The 25,697-nt window shown below is 41.2% G+C and overlaps 1 protein-coding gene across 1 annotated transcript; it reads left to right on the top strand.

The window, feature by feature from the left end:
- The first annotated feature begins 1,729 nt into the window (after positions 1 to 1,729).
- On the top strand, positions 1,730 to 25,232 carry LOC310924236 (RELT-like protein 1). Its single transcript, XM_083885899.1, has 8 exons — positions 1,730 to 1,819; positions 10,267 to 10,485; positions 14,291 to 14,356; positions 17,264 to 17,318; positions 20,949 to 21,197; positions 23,602 to 23,734; positions 24,935 to 24,986; positions 25,066 to 25,232. Exons 1-7 carry the CDS (start codon positions 1,795 to 1,797, stop codon positions 24,965 to 24,967), a joined length of 780 nt encoding a protein of 259 aa, XP_083742025.1. The 5' UTR covers positions 1,730 to 1,794; the 3' UTR covers positions 24,968 to 24,986; positions 25,066 to 25,232.
- Positions 25,233 to 25,697: the final 465 nt, after the last annotated feature.

Genomic DNA, 25,697 nt, shown 5'->3' with positions numbered 1-25,697 from the left:
CTTCAGTCTTCAAATAAGCCTCCTTCTTGGTGGAACAGGAAAAATGATTTGCCTCTGTCATGGCTTCGACCGCTGGAGGGTCATATCTGGGTCTCTGTTGGGTACAAAGCACAAAAATCGAGGTAAACACAGCTGAGACACACATCAATTAGGGCAACAATCACTTCAGTCTTGAATATTAACTATATATATATATATATGTATATATATATACATATATATATATAGTTACGATAGTCATACTTTTATGCACAATATAATGGAATCATCCATGTCACTGAATAATTCTGACCATTTTCTCTGTTAAGAATATATATATATATGATTTGCAGAGAACTATTAATGGAAGCAAACAAAACAAACAAAAGTCAGTGAAGAAAGGTTCATATTATATCCTATTTCTCCAAGTTACACTAGTAAGGTGTTCTAATGAATTGTCAAAATATCATAAGAATGAAGCACCATAGCAGTTCAATCACCAAAAAAAAAAAAAAGTAAAACGAAACTTAAGGGACAGGAAATGACATCAGCCACGGAGGCTACTGGGAGCTAACAGCAGTTAGAATTTGGAAAAGTGATAATTTGCAGGCTCGAGCAGGCACATTGCCGTCATATACTGGAAATTTGTGTAGGACTCTGTGCTGCACTGTGGAGCCAAGAATAGAACTTTTCGCGGACTTCCACTTTTCGGATACCGTTGCCCTCGCCAGCACTCTCGCGTGTTTTACGGACATAGCGGAGCTCCGCGAGACAACAATTCCAGGAATTTAGCGCCTTGCGTGACGTCCGAGTGCGGAAGTCAACATCACGTGTTTTATCTCCTGTACTTAGACTTATGAGGACCACAAAAAGCATGAGTGAGTCATCTTTTTTCCACACTTTGGCGACTGGTAGGCTTATATTTATATTTATATTATATAAAAAGTTGATATTGCATAATATGAGACGACAAACGCGTAGGCCTACCTTTCGATGTTTGTAAGGGGACATCATCCTTGCACAGGTTTAATGTAAACTTCCTCTTCTTCAGTTGGTAAGTCGCAGTGTTTAACAGCAGTTGGCTGAGGTCATGCTGCAAATACTACATTCTATTCTGTATTTCATCACCCAGATCTTTTCCCTTCAGGTTCCTGATCTCTTTTCTTCTTCCTTTCCATAAAAAAACACACAAAAAACAGTGGCACATTAGAAAAAAAATCGTCCTTCATTAAATTAATTACTTTAATGTCTTTAATGCATCACACTATAGATTTTAAAATAAATACCTTTGAAGCCTCTGTCAAAGCCTCACACCAACTGTCAAACAATACATCACTTTATAATTTGCCTTTGAAGATACGCCCGCGGCCCGATCATATATCCAAACAATTTTACAAACTGCTGGAAAATATTGGTATTCAAATCAAACTCTGAAGGCAAACATCTGTTTTCATCTTAATTTGTGACTTTATGTGGCGATTTGTGCTGTCGTTGCCCCCCTTTTTAGACGAAACCCAAGCCGGAAGTAGTAGCCAGTGACTCCTCTTACTCTCCCCCTCGAGTGCATTGCTCTCTGATGGAGGCAGTGCTGCTCAAGTCAATGGGGTCGCTGTAGGACCAGGGCGTATTCGCTGTTTGGGAATCAGGAAATGCGCTCATGTAGGTAGGAACCCTTCCATGGTTCAATTAGTTGAGTTTACGGCGTGAGCGCGACTGCTGTTAGTGTATGTAGACGAAGCAGACAGTTTATACAGCGCCCGTCAGAAGCATCGCGGGCAGCCCACCGGCCAGCTGCTGCTCTCCTGTCTTCTTCCAATGGCTGATACAACCGCGTTTTCACGTAAGTGTGTCTTTGTTAATTTCACACTGTTTAAAATGTTGTTTAAGCGCTGCGAAGTCAAGAAAAGTTATTGCCGTTTTCTTTTATATCAACAACAAGTGGTGTCAGGGTGAACACTGTTAGCTTGTTATGTTTATTAGCTTGTCAACTGAACTGTCGGCAAAGTTTTTACAAGAAAAAAAGAAGCAGAGAGAGAGTTTAACAGAGTGCAGCTGAGGTTGTTTTAAAGTACAAATTTAAACTACGTCAGTTAATTCCAGTCGATAACAAAGAGAAAATACAGCTTATACAACACTGACGTAGAAACTATGGAGATATGTGATTTTACATTTTTCGATTGTCTCCCCCCCCCTCTTCGTCTGATAAAAGTTTATTTACTAGAAACAATTGTTGGTGTTCCTGGAGAGAAATGATGAAACGTGATTTGTATTCTGCATCTGAAAACAGGCTCTGTCAAGCAAAACTATCAGACCTGATTGAGCTTTTCCACCATTTCTTGCACAACTTGGCTTGACTCTACTCATTTTTCTTCTTCTTTTCTATTAGTGATTTATATCTGATAAATGGTCCTTTTTCGTTATTTCTGAACGCTGACACTAAAATGATACTGCCACGCACTGATTGGAGTGTCGTCACTGGAAGAGGCGTGAGCACGACATCCGACACAAACATCAAACCCAACAATGCCGAACTGTAGATCAGTTAAAAAGATTTAAAAATCCTGAGAACATGCATTCATCTCCAACATTTTGCATGGCAATGTCTAAATTATCAACATATGATATCAATCGTGACCCGAATCACAACCCGTCTAGCCTATTTCAGTTCAGTGACTGTTTATCCGATTCTTATGATTCAGATTTGCTTTGCTCGTCACTAGTTTGTGTGTATTCAACAATGTTCCGGCAGTTCGACGAGATACTATAGTAATTAAAAAAACGCACCATTTGTGTATACAGCAGCAGCGTAGGGGTAGACGAGGGCAATAAGGGTCAAACTGTTGAACTATTGTGTTTATTTGAGCAAAGCAGTCTTGTCTTATGCTCCGTTCCAGAGCCCATCCAAACCAGTAGGACGTGGGACTTTTCCTACCTCCAACTAGAAAAAGTGTACTGGAATGCCTGTCGACCTCCTACTCGCGAAGTCGGGGCTGATGGACCTACCCCGACTTCACCAAAATGACGTTGGAGAATAATTGTGGCTCCCATGGAGTGACACGAATAGGCATTAAACTTTACTTTTCTGCGTGTAGAGTTGTTTTAGACACAGCAATTTTATCACAACTTTTTTTTCATGTTATGGTGTGAAATTATGTCATTGTTGTTATCCATTAGCATGAAGATATGTAGGGCTACGGTAAAAGTATACTCATGACGTTATATGTATCGCTTTTACATATACGGCTTGCTTGTTTATGTAAGTAGACTGAATTGCTGACAGTCAAAATGCCTCTTCAAACAAATCTAAAGCGCCGCGATCGTCCATGTTTTCTAACAATTTCTCCATTCAATTGCTGGAACGCTTTGAAGTAGGAGCTAGTACAATTCAGGTAGGATAAGTCCCACATCCCACTTGTTTGGATGGGCTCTGGAACGCAGCATTATTCTTCTTAGGGGTTTAGCGGCTGCTTGCATCCATGATGTTGTAATGCTGCCAACCTTTGGAGTTCGAGAAGCTCATATTTTTTTTCTTTCTTCCCACCTCCTGTCTTCTCCTCATGCAACCTGGATGCTTTCTTGTGTTTCCAGTCATACTGTGACCTGTTTGTTTGCGACTGTCACTATCAAATCACGTCCTCCTGTGCGCGACGAAAGTAAAACATCAGCGTACGACACAAGATCTAAACATGGCTACGTGAGAAACACAGGGTCACGCAGAGCCGACGGGCAAGTCGTTTGGTTTTGATGTAATGGACATTTCTTTATATTTGAAAGGTATGCTCTAACAAAAACCACATTTTTATTGGACATTGAACCTGTGTTGTATGCACTGCAGTACACCTTTGGATTTGAAATTAAAAGAAATTACCTATGCGAAAACGAATAAGTAATAAATAAGTGACTTCGCTGCCAATTAATAGATAAAATTGACTGATGCCGGTTGTTAAACATAGCAGCTTAATCGGCATGACAAAGAAATCTACATCAGTGCTAATAAAAAAAAAAAATTATAAAGAGGAAGAATTTATTGGTAATTTTTCTGAATTTTAATTTAGAGTAAATTGTGTGTGAAATAACTCTAAATAAATAGTAATCTGTCCTTTATGGCTGACAGTGTCTCATCTGTCAGCAAAAAGCTTTTTCTTTTTTACACGGCTCTGTGGAAAAAGTGTCTTCCTGACCTTTAAAAGATAGAGCTCACACCAGTCATTTGTCCAAGTGCCCCTGCTCTTTGTCTGTCTGCGCTCAGCCACTGCTCTGTCCTTTGGTCTTCTGCACAACCTTTAAAATGCAGCAGGCTGACTCTCTCCATTTTCCACTGAGAATCCACACAGGAGTCTGTGGCTTGCGAAAAGGTCGAGGCTGAATCCTCACGCTGTTTCCAGCAGACCCTGTCATTCACTGGGCTGGTTTGGAAACAAGGACACACTAAATTAGAAGTACGAGTGTTCAGTTCGTCTTGGAAAGATTCAGGTGTCTTCTTCCTGAGTTTAAGCTAATTGTTTGGGTCAGTATGACACTCAATTTTATCCAGAGATACATTTAAAAACATGAAAGATGGATAAAACAGAAAATGTCAATATATATTTTTTGTAACATTTTTAAGAGTCACTAACTGACGAACCACTGGTACTGCAGCTAGAGAGACTATTGCTTAAAAACTGTAGTACGTAAATGTCCTTTACATTCATCTTCAAATGAGTTCACACAATGTGGATTACATTAGTTCCACTTGGCTTGTTTTTTTCATATCGTGGTGTAAATGTTTCACCAATTTTGTAGATATTTTCATTTCAAAGTAGACAAATAGGAACTTGACCTCCTGACCTAAAAGGGATTTTTTTTCTTCATCCATTTATCTAACGTGGAAGTTGGATAAATGGATTGTAATCCAATCCTGACTGGTGAGAATCCAGACATAATCTCCCTGGAGCTTTACCCGTCTCAAACAACATTTTCAAAAGATGCAGTCTTGGAAAGTTTCTCTGCTGCTGTATCTTGGAAAGTTATTGTGACCTCTCTTCCCCCCCCAATAACAAAGAAACTCGAAAATCCTGCTCACTGCTCATTAGGTAAAGAGGGAGTTGAGCAGCCTCTTGCACACGAGTGTGCTTTCTGATATGCAGACATTACACCATAAAAAAATCTACCCATGATTTTGTAATCAGAAAGCTGCGACTGCAAATGAAGGCACGATGAAGAAACCATCTCGTCTTTACTAGGTTAGGCTTAGGTTTCGTATGACAGAATTGTCTCACGTCATTTGAAATAACAAGCTGATTGTGTGTGGGGAGGGTGAGGCGGTGGTGGGTGGGGGGGGGATTGTCGTTGACATTTCCTTTCCTGGCTGCACATAATTTCCTGGTATGAGGAAATGGCCAACGGAGAGACCACAGCAAATCCTCCTCCTAATGAGTTGTGGTCGAGCGAAAAGCTTGGGTGGGTGTGTTTACTGTCACTTTCTCATGCCTGAAGAAAACTATACTGATTGTCAGCCATGTAGTTTATACAGTGTGTATATATATGTACTGTAAGTGTCGACCCAAATGTATCTCATGCTAGCTAGCCATTGATTGCCATTGTCAGCAATTACCGTTGATAAAGATGCCCTACATGGTATTTTGCACTTACAGTGTAGCAACATGTCCACAGATACAAATGGAACAGTACTATACTATTTGTATGACTGACTTTAAAGTGAAACGAATAAGACGGTTCAATTAACAAGTTAAAGTGTTTTTACTATTGACGCTAGTGGCAGCCATTTGGAATCCTATGTCAGGGTTTGTTAAGTTGCTTAGATATTCAGATTTGAATTTGAAATTTCCGTCTAGGTACACTCTTAGAAATAAAAGTACTAAGTAGAACCATATAAGGTTCTTCGTCTTGTCCTCATAGGAGAACCCTTTTTGGCTCCAGGTAGAACTTATTTATAAAGGTTCCACCAAGAACCCTTTTAAAACCCTTTATTCAGGAAAGGGGTTTAAAGGGTTCTCTGGATAAAAATGGTTCTTACTGGAACCATTAGTGTTACCAAGAACCCTTGAAAAACCCTTTCAGAAGCAGAAGCAAATGGTTCCAGGTAGAACCTCAGCCCTTGTAGAACGACCCTTTTGGAACCCTTATTTCAAAGAGTGTACTCAAATTCCGACTTAACAAGAACGCACCATTGGGGTCAGAAAACAACTCAGAAATTAGAGGTCATGCACGGTTTCATTGGAATGTGAAGAAGAAATTGAATCAGGAGATGTTAATGTCCACTTCTGTCTCCTCCTCAGATGACTAAATGGAGGAGAGTTAATGTAATTTTGTGTTCAGTTAAGGATCACATTACTGTGTTCCTGTTTTTGAAGAAAATTGACTCACACATTTATAAATCATTTGGGAACTGATATAAAACTGAATAAGGCTCATTCGAGGTTCGTAAAAATAATGGCCACCCTACCCTGTTATTTCATTAATCAGCCAAGTATTATTCATGCAAGTATTTTTTAAGCAAAATTGTGTGCATCATTTGTTATTATTAATCTGTTATGTTCGATACATAACCATAACCCTAGCCCTAACCCTAGCCCATCAAACAAACAACACCACAAATGAAATAATTCCGTCATTTATCGGCACTCAGCCTGTGTTGCACCCATCGTTAAAGAGGGTACACATTAGGGTTGGGTGATATGGCTGAAAAGCATATCACAATATAACTACTTCATATTCGATATTGATATATCGATATTGATAATCTTTCATGACCTATTAAAAATGAAGAACGTAGCAAAGTATTTTCTATTGATATCGTGGAAGTATCTATATCGATACATTATATTATCGTATTATCGCCCAACCCTAGTACACATTGCTACTGCGTAACGTGTCTCGTTTGATGTGATGACAAAAAATCCTAGTGACCATTAAAAAAACACACTTCCTTATATCTAGAGATGCTTTTTGCTGATCTAAGCAACAAGAGACATTTACATCCTCTTTTCTGAAATGTGTGTACAAGAGCGGTAATGATGCAAAGTTTGTGATTTAAAAATTCCAACCTCCTCAAAGCACAGTCAAACCTGTCTTTGCCTTCTATTATCAGCTAAATTAGCTCCATACAGATCAAGTAAGGAAAGGGAAAAGCAAAGGAAAAAAAAGAAGGGATATATTCAGGGGAAAAAATAGTTTCACATCTAAACAGTCTAATCTTTTCCCAGTATTTCCAATCAGTCACCTTCCTAACCTTGTGTGCTTTTGCAGAAATAGATTTACATCATCCTGTGTTGCGACAAAGACGTTGATAACCTTCAGGCGGACAATTCTCACGGGCCATTCCTAATAAAACTGCAGGAAGCTAAGATGCAGGAGTTCAGCTGTAGTTCAGACCGATTGAAGAACACATCCTGTATAGAGAGGACATTTCCATGATGCTCTCCAGAAGTTTTGTCTTTCGGTGTAATCATTTTTTCTTTCTTTTTAATACCACTGTGTGAATCCACACCTTTCATGTTTATTTATTTTGGGCCAGTCTATTTTTGGGCCTTCATTGTGGCACCAACTGTGGTTGCTAATGCACTCATGATTCCACTCCTCAGGGAAAGCACTCTCTTCAACCCATTTGTCAGTCTCGATTAATGCTGCCGAAAAGATTATTGTCTTGATTGGGAATGGACTGAATGCGAAGTTACTTTATGAACCCGATGTCTACTTTAGAAATGTTAATGTAACGGTATTTTCACTTTTACAGGAGTTCCACTTGCTTCTTTCTTTCATACAGGCTGTGTATTAGGGTTGTGCAGATGAACAAACCTTGCTACAGCGTTACAAACGGCAGACACGGGGAAGATAATCTCAGCAGAGCTGCACCTTCATTGATTTATCGATCTCACTTCCTCACTAAGTGATTGATCCACTGTTTTTTCCTGATTTTTTTTTGTTGTTGCATGCATCAAATGAACGTCAGCTGTTTGAAACTCTACCTCTCTCTCTAAATCAGCAGCTGTGACACTCTCCGTGGGTGGGTAAACAATGTGGTGCTTGAGATGCCAATATAAAAACAAACAAACCAAGGTTGGTCCTTAATTTATAACTCTTTTGAACACTTCTTTTGAACACTTCTTCTTTTAGTACAATCCTTAAATTGACGGACATTCACTTCTGATCCATGTGAACCAGCTGCCTGCTCCTTACATGGGTACAAGCAAACGGACGCACTGCAGGGAGGTCAGTGAGCAGACGGTGGGTCTGGTGGTCCGTGTGTTCAGCCTGATGCACCAGAGAACTTGAACAAAGGAGGAGCGCAAATTTGCTTGTATGCATCAGGAGCCACATGGTTTGGATGCACAGACTCGTGCTTGTATGTGCAGTGCCGGGGTACATTTTTTGGGATATAATTCAAGCTCTGTCCAAATGTGAGCCTCCCATGTCACGTCTTACCACTCTAACATGAGTGGCAACAAGTCGTGATGTTACACATAAGTATCTGAAGCCCCTTTTTAAGCGTGTTTGCGAATGAAAGTTCACGAAGTTGTCAACAGCAACCCAACACTAATTTTCCTCTAAATCAGAACATAAATTCACGAAATAATTGTTATCATGTGCTATTGAAAAAAACCTGAACCAAGCGATTGACTTTTTTTCGGGATTCCGCTTTTTTGTGTCCGATACTGATTTCACAAAGTAGAGTATCAGTCTGATAAAATGAGTACTGGGCGTGTTAATACAATAGCAGTATCAACGTTAACGCACAGCGTACACTTGTGTTCTTTCTATTTTAAAAACATTTACTTTTGTCCCCATTCCATGACTGTTGTCTCCTGCAAGTGACTCGTCTTTGTTGACCAAACAAGAGACTGCAGTGTCTCAAGCTGTACTCTTTTTGGTGCAAGGCACCCCAACAGAAAGGTGCCAAAAAGTGGGACAGATGGATTGGATATTTTGGTACCCTTTTATAACCGTTGAACAAAACCAAAATAATGGCATCATTGACTGAACTGAATGGAACAGCACAGGGCTTATATCGCTTTAGTTTGTCACTGACATCCTCAGACTCGCACACGCACTGTCGTGAACAGGAAACCAGACAAAAGCCCTCTTATGTGTCACGCTGGAATGCCTCACATGGTTAGAGGGAGTCACAGGAGCCTGAGATGACCACAGGTCACCGTCTTTACTCTGACCGTCGACCTCGATCGGTTTCAAAGTTCATCGACCCGTGTAACATTCTGTAACATTTGTTTCATTGTAAATGCAGCATGTGTTCATGAGTTGCTTCAACCACACTTCCCATGAGTCTTGTCGCACCCTCATGGGTCTAAAGTCTTGTGGATAAGTGGTGGGAGTTGGGGTGAGTCGTTGAGGTTTATGGTCCTTGTCCTTTTTTGCTCCTTTGTCAGTTGTGTAATAGACATCAAGATATCCCATAAACCAGCTTCAACTGGAACTAGTGATGCACATGATGTGAAACGTATATAACGAATGCTTTTTAAATCCGTGCTAGCATGTGAAATTGTGGGGGAGAATGGTTTTGGAGGCAGCTGTGTGGTTCTAAAGGCTTATACTTAGTCTCTTAAATGCTCATGGGTGTGTTTTGGGCACAACATGCAACAAACCAGTCACAGTGTAGTTTAAAAGAAAATCAAACCACGCTTGCACCTGGGTGGACAACTTAAGTCGAATTGTCAGTTTGTAATGGCGTGTTTCCACTAGCGCGAGTCCATGGTTATTTTGCTTTTCCATTAGCAATAGTACATGGTACTTTTTTTTCAGTACCTGCTCAGGCGAGGTTCTAAGCGAGCTGAGGCGATACTGTGCGTCACAGGAAGAGGCACAATCAAACCGGACAATGACGAACTGTAGATCAGTTAAAAAAGACTTAGCAATCCTGAAAACATGCGTTAATCTCGGCTACATGTACTAAGGAAATGTTGAAAACCTCAATATTTAACAGGGGAGTGAATGACAGAAACAGTTTTGCTCCTATCACCAATACCATCAGTTTATGTAATTTTTGACTCTATAGATAGGTCTTGAGTCTCTTAGGCCTCTGTCATACTTTACCCGTTTCATGTCTATATGTGTATATAGTGGCTGAAATGTGGTCTCCGTCCATGCAGAGACCGCAGTAAAGCATGAAAGCTCCGTCTCTTGCAACTGGTAACATTTAAACAATCTCAGCTGCTCAACTCTGGCCTCAAGTGTCCCTCATTGGACCCGAGGTTACGATCAAGGATGTTGTAATGACCGTGTCTTGTTTCAGTTTTCCTCCTTGAAAATTTCCTTGTTCTTTCGTTTCTCCAGCGGATAAAACAACAGTCAATGGAGATGGTACCGCAGCAGGAAGAGCCAACAACACGGACTATACCGCCTTCGTCTTGGTGCCAGTCTTCTTCCTCTTGGGCCTGCTAGGGGTGGTAATCTGCCACGTGCTGAAGAGGAAAGGCTACCGGTGCACGACCGAGGCCCAGGATGAAGATGAGGTGTTTGAAGAAGAGGAGAAGGATCCTGAACTGGGTGGAGGTAATTCATTTAAAAGGCACCCCACTCTTCCCATTCTGCTTAGCTTTTCTGTGATCTTTCAGTCAGGGGAGAACGACAGATGCAGAAGTGACGTCCTTTGCATTGATTTCCAAATGAGTCATCGTCTTCATGGGGTGTCCAAAATCAATATCAGACGTCATGGAATAAAATCACTTTGATGCTCTCACCTGCCCTCAATTATTACAGGCTTGTACTACATTCCTGACACTAAGTTTGGTATGTGCACGTTCCTGTAGGTGTTGTCAGATGATGATGATAATAATAATAATAATAGACCCGAGTGATGCGAGTGGAACCTTCCTTTGCCAAAAGGATTCTGTGCCAAACAAGTGTTAAAAGTTATGGTGACTTTTATTGTTGCGGTTGTTATTCCTCCTGTTTGGTCTTTGTGAACAGGAACAATGTAATGCTGTTTGTGTCTGAAAATGGGCTTGATCAAACCTGACTGAGGGAGCGTTCGTGTGTATACAGAGGCAGCGCAGGGAAAGGGAGTGGGGACAATAAGAATTTATCATTAGCATTGTAGCATTCACCTCTGAAACATTTTGGTTTGCAGCCGTCGAAATTGACTCGCCTCCGTCTGTGTTGACATAAAACAAATCACTTCCTGTGTGCAGCATAGTATAGCATGGGTGAACATTTGACAATGGTTTCGAATGTAACTGACCTTTGTTTACATATAAAAGTTGCACCCTTAAGTTTGATGGTATGCTCGTGTATAGGCCTGAGCGACATGTCCATCAATGTTCATTTATGATAAAAAAAAAACCTTGTTATAGAGAGAAACCTTTCACTCCAAGGCCAAACAAGTTGCCTTCAGCATGAGAGTTAATGATTGAATCAGCTCAGAAGATGCTCTTGGTTGTGTTAACAGTCATCGCTCTGACTGCAGTCTTATCTTATCCAAATTCGTCTAATGAGAGACAGCCTTTGTCTGTCTGTCTTTTTTTTTAAGGAGTGGAGACAAATAGAAACCATGTTTATTCATTCACATCACTCATGCTCGGACTTAAATAGGGGTGTGTTCAGAGTCAGACAGTGAGGTGAAACAAAACACAAGCAAAATCTGCTCCGTGAAATGTGGCGCATTTTAGCTATTTCTGCCGATATTTCACGCCTTTCTTATCCACACGGCGCTAAAATTGACACTGCACACACTGATGTGTCCTTTCATTTATGCGTAATTTGCTATCATGGGTGCCAGTGTAATCCATACAGCTCAAAGAATGGTGAGGGCGAGGTCTGTCTCCATTCATGTTAGACGGCAGGGTGGCAGCTGCTTGTTTTCTCCCGGATTTCTTGCCAAAGTTGCCACCGCCAACAGTTATTTTTTGAATCGATTAAGCTTTCGATTATTTTCTCGATGAATCTTTTGGTCTATGAAATGTTAAAAATCGTTGATCAAACCTGTGTGTTTGTCAAACCTGGAAATGACGATGTTCTCGAATGTCTTGTTTTGTCCACAAACCAAAATAATCCAGTTTTAAGGATTTCTTTGTTACGTGGAGCAAAGAAATGAAGAAAATATTCACATTTAAGAAGCCAAAACAAATCTTGTTTTACTAATGAAAAAAGCTTCTAACCGATGAATCGATTATCTAAATAATTGACGATTCATTTGGTAATAGATTAATTTTTTCAGCTCCACTGCACACACAGTTTGAGGCCTGTCAAGTTATGTAATGCACAGTCAGACAGGCTCCTCTTGAATGACGAGAGAGACACGTGTCTGTGTCTGCAGGACAATCACACACCACCTACCCTCTCAGCTATAGAAGGAATCACTTCATGTACTTCATGTTAAGGAGTTCAGAAGTTATTATGCCTAATTTTTCCTGGTCTTTCACCAAGGTAAAAAAAAATGCATACAACGAAGGTCTTCAAGAACCGTTTTGGTCCTTGACGTTACTGGCACTTTGTGTGGTGGAAATGTGGCTTTTATTTTTCCTCTGCCTGCATCGACTGTGCCACTTTTTTTCCCCTCCCTCTCAAGCACATTACGTGGCACAAGCAAACATGGAGGTTACTTGGTGCCGTCTTCCCTCCTGCTCGTACTCGTGTGTCGACGTGAAACTGCTGGCACCGCTGGATTGCCCTGGGGTATTTCACAAGCAGGAGAGGGAACAAACTGTTTACACGATGTCAGGAAAGGCGAGAGTTTGTGCTGTGACTGTCTGCCTTTCACACGTCATCACAGTGTTCTATTTTAACCGTAGCCTTGATTCTCCCATTAACTCCTGTTAACTATTAGCACATTTTGTTAAATGTCGTACTGCAGGCATTGACAGAGATTCGTGAAACTTGAGCTCCACAGGCCACAGAGGACCTTAGGTTTGTCTGTGCGTTTCTATGCGTCGTCTTCTCAAACAGCCCAACCCTTTCTCTCGAAAACAAAAGAGAGCTTTTGTTCCCAACCATTCGCATGCTCTAGTTTTGTTTCTCATTGATCAGGTTTCCTCCTGCTGTTGCCTTCTCTTTCAACCTCCACAACAGCGGTGTATTAAATATGAACTGCACTTCTTGTGGAGTTGACCGTTTGGCATCATATCATGTTAACAGAGGACTTCTATTAATTACTGAGAAAAGATTGTTAATCAGAAGTAAGGTGGAAAATACAGGAAGCCATTAACGGGATTTATAAAAATGGGATTGCACAAATACGCTCATTCAAAAGTCTGTGTATGTTGATTCTGCTCTTGCAGCGGTTACAGCTGATTCACACATTCATAGTGGAGGCGTCGACTGAAGTGGTTTTCATTTACGTCGTTCAGTCACTTTAAGATTAATGTTCAGTGTTGCCAAACTGCATTGTTGTCTCGTTTTTCTTGAATTGCATCCATCAGAAGTTTAGAAATGGTCCATTTTCCAAGCGGCAGCCAATCAAATCACATGCTAGTGCACCATAATCGCTGCAATATCCGCCGTATGGGTAAATTGCCAAGTTTTTGCTAGTGCATCATATCAAAAACTAGAGAAGCACTCGGAGAGTGCAGACCTTCCGCCAGGGCAGCTCAGTGACTACAAAATACACCCTGCCGGCGCGCCTGGATCAGACAGCGAGTGTTTTGACCAGTGATAACGTTATGGTCAGAGAACGAGTGTTGTAACCAGTGATGGCATCTATGGATCACACCCAAAATGTAATCACTTGTTCCTGGTCCAATTGCGGTTCAGCCAAATCCGTCCATGACTTTTCGAGTTATCTTGCTTACAGTCAGACAAACAAATGCAATACAATGAGACAGTGAGAAGTGTTTACAGGTGCCCCCAAGTGGCCAGGAATCCCATTAAAGTAGATTTGATTACCACACAACTCTTGCCTTTGCAGCAAGAAAACCTGGGTTCGAGCCCCGGTCAGAACAAGGGCCTTTCTGCATGGAGTTTGCATGTTGTCCCCATGTGTGCATGGGTTTTCACTGGACCACTGTAGGTCCAGGCTGTACCCCGCCTATGTACCCCAAAATTGGCACAGCACCCCCTGCGATCCTCCTGTGGAGGGTAAAGAGGTAGAAAATAGATGGATGATTCCATACAACAAAAAGAATTATCACATTTCGACAACCAGCAGGACATGCTGCATCTCTTGAAACAATAATTTTTTTTTTACTGTAATATTTCCTTCTACATTGTCTCACTGCTGCTGTATTTTCTTGTCATGTAAATTAATATCACCTTTTCACTTTGTTGTGTTTTTGCCAAAAATAATAGTGAGCCATCAAAGCTGCTTCATTAAAATTATATTTCAATGCCTTGCACTCACAAGCGTTTCTGCTTATTCTTTCAGACCTGAACGACACCAGTGACAACGACACGGTCGGACAGATCGTTCATTACATCATGAAAAATGAAGGTAAGTGTAACATGCCATTTGATAAAGAACCAAAACCAAACTTCTTTAATTCATGACTTGCATGACATGCAGAGGCTGCTGGGTTCATTTGAGCACAGGAATGTTTCACAGTTTCTCATGTTTCACAATAAAGGTCTTTGGACATGTCAATGTCAGGGGGGTTTGACCTTGGACAAGTCTGGCTTTCATGAGCCCTCCCCCATGATGTCATCACAGCTGGTTCTCCGTTAAGCCCAATTTATACTTCTGCGTAAAGTGCTCTGCGTAGCTACGCAGAGCCTCTGCGTCGACGCAGAGACTGACGAAGAGCCTCTGCGTCGTCTCCGGGTGCACGGAATATTTTTTAAGTGTCCGTCACTCCGTCAAGGGACAACGGAGACGGCAAGAGCTGCGATTGGTCCTCAGGACAGGCCGAGCGAAGCTGCTCTGTGCCGGCTCTCAGTCTCTTTCTTTCTCGGACGCCATTGCTCACTGTAGCCAGAAGCACAACAACCTTGCGCAGCGACCCCTACTGATCGGGCGGGAAATTGCAGCGAGTGTCCGTCACCACGACGCAGAAGTATAAATGCTCGAGGCGTCGCCGTGGTGACGCAGACGGATAACGCATACGCAGTCGGAGAAGTATAATGAGGCCTTTATACTTCTGGAACTGTCGCGCTCTACTTTGGAAAGAAGAAGTTTGTACTAGCCTCTTGTGCCGTGTACGTGGTACTGCGTCTCGGTTTGGAGTTTGGCTCAGAGACGAGGATCTCTGTGGAGGCCCGCAATCAGAGAAATATGAAGGATAGTCTCTCTCAGGTTTGCAATGATCTATTCACTGGAAATCCTCCTCAGGTTTATCACCAAAGGTTGTGTCCTTATCTGAGGAAATGGGAATCACAGCAACTCCCTAAAGCAGAGTCAGTATTTTATAATCTGATAGTGGATTTTTACTGACCCGTCTTTTATATCTTTATCTATAAGTCGGAACTGGTGGTGACAATTGAAGGCACTATTGTGCTGTCTTCATCTCTGGCAATCATCACAGTGTTACATAAACCGATTTCCTCGCCCTGGAGGCAAACTGTTCACTGACGCACATCTGCCTTTATTGTAGAAGTAATACTTGTGAAGTTGGAGTGTTTTAACTGTGACTCACCCTCACTGTGTCGGTTTGGAATCAAACTATGGTTCAGGGCTCCTGCAGTGGAAATATTTAGTATTGCATGTCTGTGAGTGACATATTTCCTTTTAACATACTGTGAAAGTTGTCATTTTTTTGCTTACTGCTTTTACTTCTACTACTACACAAGAATATTAATAATAAACGTAAATTTAATGGATCCATACATAGTGTAATCATATTTCATCATTAAAAGCTTGTTTATGTTATTATTTTGCGTCTGTTTGGTCGAACAGAAATTACATAACGTCTCTGTCAAGCAACACTATAAGACCTGACTGCAGGAAAGTTTGAGTGTATACAGCAGCAGAGCAGGGCTGAACTGCTCTAGAATTCACATATGAAACGTTTCGTGGGCGCTTTTTCGTTTTTGCATCCCTGCTCCAACCTGTTTGTACTTGTCTCTCTTTACCAGAGCAATGATGGCGTTGCCTTTATTTGTCGTAATGTAAAACGAATCACTTCCTGATCGGTGTCATTGCGCGGGAATGTGACACAAGATCTAAACACTGCTATACCGAGGAATGCAGGAAGAGTCATGTGGAGCTGATGGAGGTTACACATGACACTTTTAATACATGATCAGTAATGAAAAGTCAAGGGTTGTAAAAATTCAAAAGAAAATCCAAATAAAAGTGAGGAAAACCAAATACATTTAGGTACATTTAAGTTAAATAGAATACACATAGATGAGAAGTTGATCAGAGAGCAGGAACAATGATGTCATCTTTATAGTCAAAGTCAAAACTGCAAACATAATAAAAAAATAAAGAAGTCACAGTAGTAACATGACTGTGTTTAAAGTGTCATGGGTTTTTCCTAGTAATTTAGGCGTTTAGGCGTTGTGGTTTAGTGGCTGAAAGAAAACCTTTAAAAACAGTTTTTTTTAGGTGCCTGCAGGATTGAAATAAAATAAATATCGTTTCACCACTGGATTTACTGTTTTTCAGCTGTTTAAATTTCTCTGAAAAGTTGTTTAACATTTTCCAAACAGTTATCCTCAAGATGTGAGCTACTTAAAAAGTTGTACTCAAACTTTCGGGCTAATCAGTTTCATTAGGGCTGTTTCGTTTGGCCGTAAACATAATGAATTAAAACGCAAACAAAAAACTTGGTCATGACAGAGTTATTATGGTTTGTGGTACTAGAATGACCTGAACCTTAAAACTAGGAAATATGAGTACGAGGACATCATGTGGTCATTAAATATACAGTATTTGTTTTAGTCAAGTTATTTCTGTGTCACCATAGAGTTCAGCACTTATGGATGAAGTATGGATTATTTAATTTGTCTGTGTTGTCATGGTGAAGTCAAGTTCATAGCCAGGACTTGGAGGGGGATTCAGTCCTTGTGTGTTAATTATGCAAATCAATGTCTGAGCCGTTTCCTCTGTGCTGAGGAGACAACGCTGTTGTTGTTGTGCGGTAAACCTTTGTCTTCCCTCAGGTTGACTCGAAATTAAACTTTACCAAGGGGTTGTGTTTGGTCTGACACAAGTTCTCTCTGATCGGACTCATTCCGCTGAGTTTTCTGTGCACTGTAACTTTTCTTCAGTGCAATTTAATTGTGTCAGGGGAGTTAATCTTGTTGTCACTGTCATTCAATAAAACCTCTGCTTTTGAAGTCACTGGAGCGTTCTCCTCGCTAATTCCCAGCACTAGTGTTATCTCTATTCTTTCTCTATCTTCCTTCTGTAGTATCTGTGAGACTGAACAACGTTCTCTCTCTCTCTCTTCTGTTTCAGCAAACTCTGATGCCCTCAAAGCCATGGTTCGTGACAACAGCATCGACTCTGACGGGTAAGTGTCCTCTAACAAGTTCTAATCAAGCGACAGCCTACGAAGGACTTTCAACACACACAAAATGTAGAGAACACAAAATGAAACATGAATATTCCTCCTGATGTTAAATCCTAACACAAAAAACACATTAAAAACCAGTAAAACCAGTGAAATAAATCAGCATTGATGTGTTTATAAGTTAATGATGCGTTTACTTTTGATCACTGAAAAAAAGAATGTGTGATGAATGTAAACAGTCAAAATTCCTCCATGTTTATCTCCCCTGATTTATCATAGTTATTTAAAAAATAATAATCATCTCAACCACCAGGTGGCACCATAGGCCACCGAGTGTTCACAACACAGCAGGGACTGATTTGAGAGTCAAGGCAACCAGGTCATGTTTGTCTTGTGATATGTTTCCAGATTGGCTGGGCTTGATTGAGAGCGATCAGCTGGGGACTTTTCTCCCCAAATGTCACTGTGGCCCGTTATATCTATCTCTACTCTGAGGGATTACCGAGCACAGATGTTGGCACGCATGCCCTCACTGGATTCTCAGCCAGAATAAACACAAACTCTACTTCAAATAGAAGAACTGAGCACAGAAAGGACTTTGAAATGGGTGAAATAGTCCATTGCCAAAAGATTAATTATAGCTCTTTTGATCATTTTAAGTCGTGATTGATTGATACAGGTTTCCAAGATTAATATAATTCTAATAATTTAATATATACTTAGGATCAAAAGTGTGGCCAGGTCTGACGATCAGCGTCTCCAGAATTAGTGCTTAATAATAGGTCTTTTTCTTCTCACTGCTCTAGCCTTCACCAGTCCTCAGTCACCGTCTCTCTCTTTCCACCCCATGCTCTGAACACATCAGTGTCTCCCTTTAATCTTGTATTTTGTTTTCCCTCTTTTGAGCCGAACTTGTGTTTCAGTCATGCCTCAGATCATCAGAGATCCTTCATGGTTTATAATCAATCTCTGCCAAAAGAAACGATCTGCATTAAAGACAACCTGGACTACTGTACTCTGCTTTCTGGTATCCATCCATCCATCCATCCATCCATATTCTACCACTTTATAAAGGCAGGGTCACATCCTGGACAGATCGCCATTCTATAGTTTTTTAATTTATATAGATATAGTTTTTTTATTACAGATATCACAAACGGTCTAGGAGTTGCGTTCATGAGAAGTGAACAGAAAATGAGGCACTCTTCTAACTTATTATATTTTGTGAGATGGAGGGGAAAAAGCTTTTATATGCTGCTGTGATTTCTATTGATTGGCATCGGTCAGAGAAAAACCCATATCGTCGGTCTCTAATCTACAATCACACATATTTCCCTGGCATCACTTTCTCCATAGACTGTATGTAAAAAAAAAAAAAATGGACCTCGTCCTCCATTTGCAAAACAAACTCCTGTTTTGAAGCTTTGTAAGTTTGCGAATTGTCCTGCGCCAAGTCAAGTTTTTACTACTCTTTCCCCTAAATGGTAACCTGATTTACACACTTGACATCATGTTCTCTTGCCAAAGTCCTTAAACTAGTAACTGAGACAATTTAACCTCTTAGGAAAATGTTAACTGACATTATAAATCAAGTGAAAAATTGACACATTTTTTTTGTAGACTTCCATTCAAATGGAGTTCCTTTTTTTTTTTTTTTTACAACCAGTGGAGTCTCCCTCTGGTGACTCACTGCTACTTCCGTCATATGTCACTTTTCGAACTGGAAGTCCATTTTTATTTGCCGTCCCAGGCTTTCTCTGTTTCTCTCAGTCAGTGCGGGCAGCCGGCCAGTGGATCACTTAGAAATGGAGGAATGGTGGGAAGACGGTGTATCACTGGGGTAATTTATGGGTCACTTATGAGGGGGGGAAAGGATACAGACGGAGAAGGGAGTAAGGGAGGAGGAGAGTGACTGTAGTGTGGTCAGGCCTGACTATCAGCCTCTCTAGAATTAGTCTTTTCTTCTCACTGCTGCTCTACCCATCACTACCTTCTCTCTCTTTCCATTCCATGCTCTGCACACATCAGTGTCTCCCTTTAATCTTGTCCTTTTTTATGTCTTCTTTTGAGCCAAACTTGTGTTTCATTCATGCCTCAGATCATCAGAGATCATTCATGCTTCGTAATATTTCATCATTTTGTGCATTGAGGTGAAATTACAATTAGATTTTAGGACATTCATCAGCCCAGAAGTCATGGATTTTTTTAAAGTATTAATGATCATATAAATGCAGAGAAGCAGAAATTTAATTCTTTTAATGCTTTATCCACAACCATTTTTGACTATACTCTGCGACATGCCCGTACAGCTGTGTGTGTATTTTCTCACGTTCGTCACTGGAAGCTCCTTAAATATTTCACGTTAATGCACACTGGGCTTCTAGCCAGCCTGACGTCACTGTGCCCAACCTCACTAATGCGTCTAAATCAAACTTTAAAAGCCACTCGTGTGTCAGTGCCGTTAATTGATTAATTCACTGCTTTTCTGTTTTTCCTGTATATGGTGTAAAATGTCAGATGTACAGTTACAAAAACAGATTTATACTGAGCTCTTACAGTATCTCGCACAGTGACTTTACCTTATTCTCACGTTTACATTTAAACATTTAGCTAAATAAGCTACATAGAAGTAGTGTTGGAATGAACTCCACTAGATAGGAACAGTGGACTGATAGAGGGTGAGAGTGCAGATGTGGATCCAAGTGTAGAAGGAGATGCTCTTGGAAGAGCTGGGTCTTCAAGATCTTCTTGAAGATGGTTCTGATAGCGCTAAGTAGGTCATTCCACCAGCGTGGAACGACACATGAAAAGAGTCTGGATTGTCCTGTGTGGGGAGTGTTGGCACCGCCTGACGATAATCCTTTGATGAACTGAGTAGTCGAGGGGTAACATAAACCTTTAGGAGAGCATTTGAGTAGGTGGGAGCAGAACCATGAAGAACTTTGTAGGCTAGCATCAATGATTTGTGTGGACGGCTAAGGGGAGCCAGTGGAGCTCAATGAACAGAGGGGGGGGACGTGACCTTTTTCGGCTGATTGAAGACCAGACTTGCCACCGCCGCGTTCTGCACAGATCGGGGAGGCATGTTTGCAGGGAAGTTGCAGTAGTCAAAACAGGAGACGACCAAAGCCTGTACTAGGAGCTGGGTACTAGCTTGTTGAGTTAGGTACGGTCTGATTTTTCTTATATTAAATAGTGCAATGACCAGGTGACACACTTGGTCACATCTGTCTTTTAGTGTTGTGTAGCGAGTGTCCGTTTCCATGGCACCGTCTCTCAATAACGTCAATAACGGAAGTAACATCTTGCTACTATTTTTATCACTGCGGTTCTTATCAAGTAATAGCTTGGTGATAACAATTAAAAAAAAATGTTTGGGACATATTTAAGTGAAGGTTCTACTCATGGTAGCCTATAGTAATGCTCATTACGAAGCTATTATTTGGAAATAACATGGTTTTACTGGAAAATTATCTCCTTATTAACACACTAGCGAGCTAGACTGTTACTGTGTGATGTAATGTTTTACCAGTTTGGAGCAGGTCTCACATCTAGCTAATGATATGTAATGCACTATAATTTGTTATAAACTGATAATCGGTACATTCTCTTCTGGTTCTTCTTCCCCAGTCCTCCGCTCACCCCCTCCTCCCCGAACAGTCCAACGAGTCCAATGACTCCTATTTCGCCTGGAGCGCCCCTCGGAGCTGCCAAGCACACCTGCAACCACCTTCACACCATCGGAGGCGCAAGTGGCAACAAGAACATCTGCACCCGCTGCAGCCAAAAGAAATGGCCGCTGATGAGGAAGCCGTCGGTGAATAAGGCAGACCAGCGGCGCAGTCAGTGCAGCGAGGTCACGGTCCTGGCTGTGGGCAGGTGTGTGTGTTTGCGTGTCAAGAGTTTATGCTTGAAAAAAATGTTGACGGCTCATGTGGCCGATAATATAAAAAAATTCCGGCCATGCATATTTAATGCCGGACGTACTGGTATTCTGAAATGGAAACAAAAACTAATATTAAACAAGTTTTCATTGAATTCTGTAAAACAGACATTCTACAAAATGTAAACTAAGCTGTCATTCATTGGCACATGATGACATGAGAAACTCTCGACAAGACAAAGTAAACGCTAACGCACATTAACGTATGACGCGTTTCCATTACGACTTACAGGAAAAAGGCGTGCGCTAAAGTAACGCTAAAGTTTAAAAACAGAGGCACACATACGCAGTACACAGGTACGCTGATTATATGCAGCGATGCTCTTTTCGTTTAATTGTTCCATTTGACTGTAGAAACGCTACCGGCGCTAAAGGAGCTAACGCAGCTAACAGAGCTAACTGGTAAACAGTGCCTGGATTCTGGGGCCGCGGCACCTAAACATGACATCATGCACGTCTTTTTTTCCGGTCAGTCGTCATGGAAACACGTCATGCGCTAATGTATGTTAACGTTAACGCCGTTAACGTGCCCAGAACTAAAAATAATACATTTTAAAGTAACACACATACCAGCTAACATAAACCCCTGGTTTGTGTATGCATGTGAGAAAGAGAGGAAAGACCGAAAACAAAGAGTTCATTGCTGCCTTTTTAATCTCCAAGATTTCCTCGAATCGCAACACATGAAGTGGTTTCATTAGCGGAGGTAAATTAAATCCCACGCAGTTTGCCCCGGAGCCGTATCAGACACAAGTGAACACAAAACATGAACCGTCAAACATTAACTCTCCAAAAAAAGTCCACATTAATAACAGAGATTAGGTTTTTCTGTGCACTTTGACATCAGACTAGTGACCTGGAAAACGCATGGCTCGGTGATCACAGCGCAGCCTGGGAAAAAGGGCAGAACCCGCTAGGCTCGCTGTGTGTGAGCTTTAGTGAGAAGCTCCAGTGGTTGACTTGTGATGTGAGGCAACAACCTCTGCTTAAAACACACTGAACTGGAAAGACGGGGAACGGCAACAGAGAGACACCTGTGGTATCTGTAACAGCTTCCTGCTCAGTCGTATTTCGTCAATCTTCCCCTTTTCTCTTTTTTTTAGTGTAACTATTCATCACTGCTTGTGTACAGCAGCAGAAATGTCTGAGCAAACTCATGTTGATGGATTCCAAATTGATGTTTTCTTCTTCACAGAACTGAAATATGACATTAGTCAAACATTAGAGCGAGCTGGTGCTTAAACAAAAAAGAAAGACATATCTGTCCTTAGGAATCTGATGACATCACGATAGTCCAGATAAGTTTAGTTAGTTGATTAATTAATTAATTGATTAGTTGTTTTAAAAGCTTGATTTCTATTGTCCACACACTAAAGACATTCCAGAAACCAGAAAATAATCAGATTTACATGGGCCAAAAAAAATATAATTCTTAATAATAATTCTTTTACAACAAAAACTTGTTGGCAATTAATTTAATGGTGCGTTACTGATTGATTAGTTGTGTGTGTGCAGGGAGCGTTCTCGTCCTCCTTAATGACCTCTTGTGAGCTGATTGGGATGCAGAGAGGATGCGCTTCATTTGCTCACCCGCGGATGATTGGCCTCACGGAGCAGAGGGTCGGCATGAACTGCATCCAAATATTCATTGGCTGGTTTAATGAAAGCTTTAGAGAGAGTTTGTGTGTTTGTGTGGGTGTGTGTTGGTGTGTGCCCTGAGAGTTGATGAGTAGCCGAGAAAGGTGCAAAGTGTGGGCAGATACCAGTTGTATTAGAATAACTCGTACTCACCGAGTGGCTTTATGTTTTTATATGAATTTAGTAGTAATTATATATATATATATAAAAAATTTGATATTTTATGACAAGATATGGAGATATTCTTGACAGTATTTTTGTGTTGTAATTTAGCCTCTGACCACCAGGTGGCTGCATTTGACTTTCTCCCCCTGCTTCCACTTCCCTCATATTAAGATAAAGAAAACTGTATTGTTTACATCGTCACTCCTATATAACGGTACTGTATCATGTGACCAGATTCTTGCCAGTGCACATTTCCTTAAAATATTTCCTTAAAAAAAACAAGACTTTTAAAAAAAAAAAAAAGTTTTGTATAAGAGCTTTTAACAGTAACAGTTTAAAAGTGTGTTTTTTTTCTGTCACTTCAACCACTGGCGTGTCCTCGCACAAGAGCAGAAGCATCGTTTTAATGAGCTGAATCTCCACTCTTGGAAAACTCGGTTCCTCATTTGTCTTGTGTTTTTATCTTTTCTTATTTATTCCCCCTCCCTCCCTCCCTCCCTCCCTCTTTTAAATTTTTTTTTTTAATCCCTTCCCAAGGTTCCGGGTGACAAAGTGTGAAAAACAGCCCAGGGAGAGGCGGACTCTGTTAATATCAGACACTAATGGCAGCGTCCCAGCGTCCCCCACAGAGGCGGAGCTCAGGAGCCGGACCACGTCTGAGTCCCAGCAGGTCTGTGTGTCCTGGAAACTTGTGGAGGGAAAAAAAAAGACAAACAAATGAACACATCAGGTCCTTTACTCGCTGACACTCCCCGTGTATAAATACGTGTTGCTTAAGTATGCAGAATTTATATTTGTATGTGTGCATGATACGCATATTCACAGCCACCTGGTGACATTAACCCAGCTCCCATAAATCATCCCGGAGAATTAGTGCTAAATCAACGTGGATTTACACCATACAATGTGACACTTATGGAACTATATGAGGATATAGCTTTTCTTTATCCTCTATGTATATTATACAACAATTTTCCTATTCTTTAACTATAAACCAGTTATGCGAGAGCATGATTAAACATAGCATGAAAGTCTATTATAACTATATAAACATTGTCTTATTATTGATTAAATCGCCATCAAATAATTGAGTTTTGCAAGTGCAATATCTCTCACAAAAAGTGTTCAGTGGGAATTTAACACCATATTTTATTTTAATTGTGAAGATTAGGCGGAAAACACTTAAACAAACCCAACAATCATTTGAATTAATTCATTTGCACCGATGTTTGACACAGTTTGCTGCAAGTTTCGACAAATTCTTCTCACCTTGGGCTCTGTTGCAGTTCATTTTCCTCTTAATCCCTGAGCAGAATGTAAAGCCTTGTTTACGCTCATGTGAGGCCGTGTGACGCAGACCTCAACAGACGGCGGTGGCGGCGCCCCCCTATGAGCAGCCAGACAGCCGTTAATGGTAACACGCGTCAATATGCTCAGATCCCCGAATAAACTAGGTTTAAGGTATCTCATTTACATGTTTGCGTTTAGTTTTTACACCTCTGTTTAATAAGATGGATGTGGGAAGTCAAGACACTCGCTCTCAAATGTCCAGACTTTGGAACAAACCTGTTGAAATTCACCTGGCTCAATTTAATCAACGTCATTTAGCAAATTTGTTTTAGGGGTCGGGACATTGCGTATCGTGTTTCATGGACGATACAAGTACAAAGAACCCATTTTGCCGTGTTATTTCATGTTATTGACTTTTAGCTTTCTTGTATTGACTGTGAGGGAAGAAGAAGAAGGAATAAATGCCTGCAGCCGTGCAAAATAAACACCCTGCGGGGGGTGAAAAATGATAGCAGAGGCTTTCATAATCAGGATGACAACAGACTCTTGATTAATGATGCTTTTGTTTCCTTCCTTCCAGGTTCAGTCAGGCAACGCGGACACAGAGAAGTGATAAAAGCAGGAAACTCCAGGTAACAACCTGTTATTTTTAGATATAATGTGGTTATCTTCATTCTGCAGCAAATAACCACATTCACCCCAACCTTCCAGCTTTCCAAATGGACTGGAGAAGCAACATCTGGACACTTTTTTTTCCACAAACAAACAACAAACAAGAACATTCAAACGTCAGCACAGGAGGAGGAGCGCAGAGCGGCGTCCATCCAAGAATCGCCAGGTGCAAAAAAGCTGATGAAGACGGCGGGTTATATTAACAAGTAGACGGGGGTGAGATGTGTCAAGGCTGTGATTTCCTCCTGTAGTCATTTACAGTAGTGCCTTGCTCGAGGAGCCTCAAGGCAGAACAACTGCTCAATGTTAAGGATCTTGTCCGAAAGAAGAAAGGCCTTATTACTCGTGTGATGTCAAACGCGGCGGTCCGTGATGTCAGCATGCGACGTGTTTTTTGCATGTTATCAACCCACAGTCGAGTTGATAAACCCCCCGCCCCCTCGGGAGGAACAGGTGCTGCCAGCCTCAGATAAAGTCGTAGCTCGTTGACTTCCCAAGCAGGAAGAAGGAACAACCAGATTATCAGAGCGGAGAAACACACCGCAGCATTAGTCCAGGTGATAACAGACGGGGGGGGGGGGGTAAATGGCAGCGATCACGTCCTGAGGGGGGAGTGAACACCTCTTTAGCGCGATCGAGCGCAGAATGACTTCGCATAGCGAAGATCACGC

Source organism: Microchirus variegatus, assembly GCF_963457635.1.
Source record: "Microchirus variegatus genome assembly, chromosome: 2".
NCBI classification, from domain to species: domain Eukaryota; kingdom Metazoa; phylum Chordata; class Actinopteri; order Pleuronectiformes; family Soleidae; genus Microchirus; species Microchirus variegatus.
This window is presented reverse-complemented; position numbering and strand designations above follow the sequence as displayed.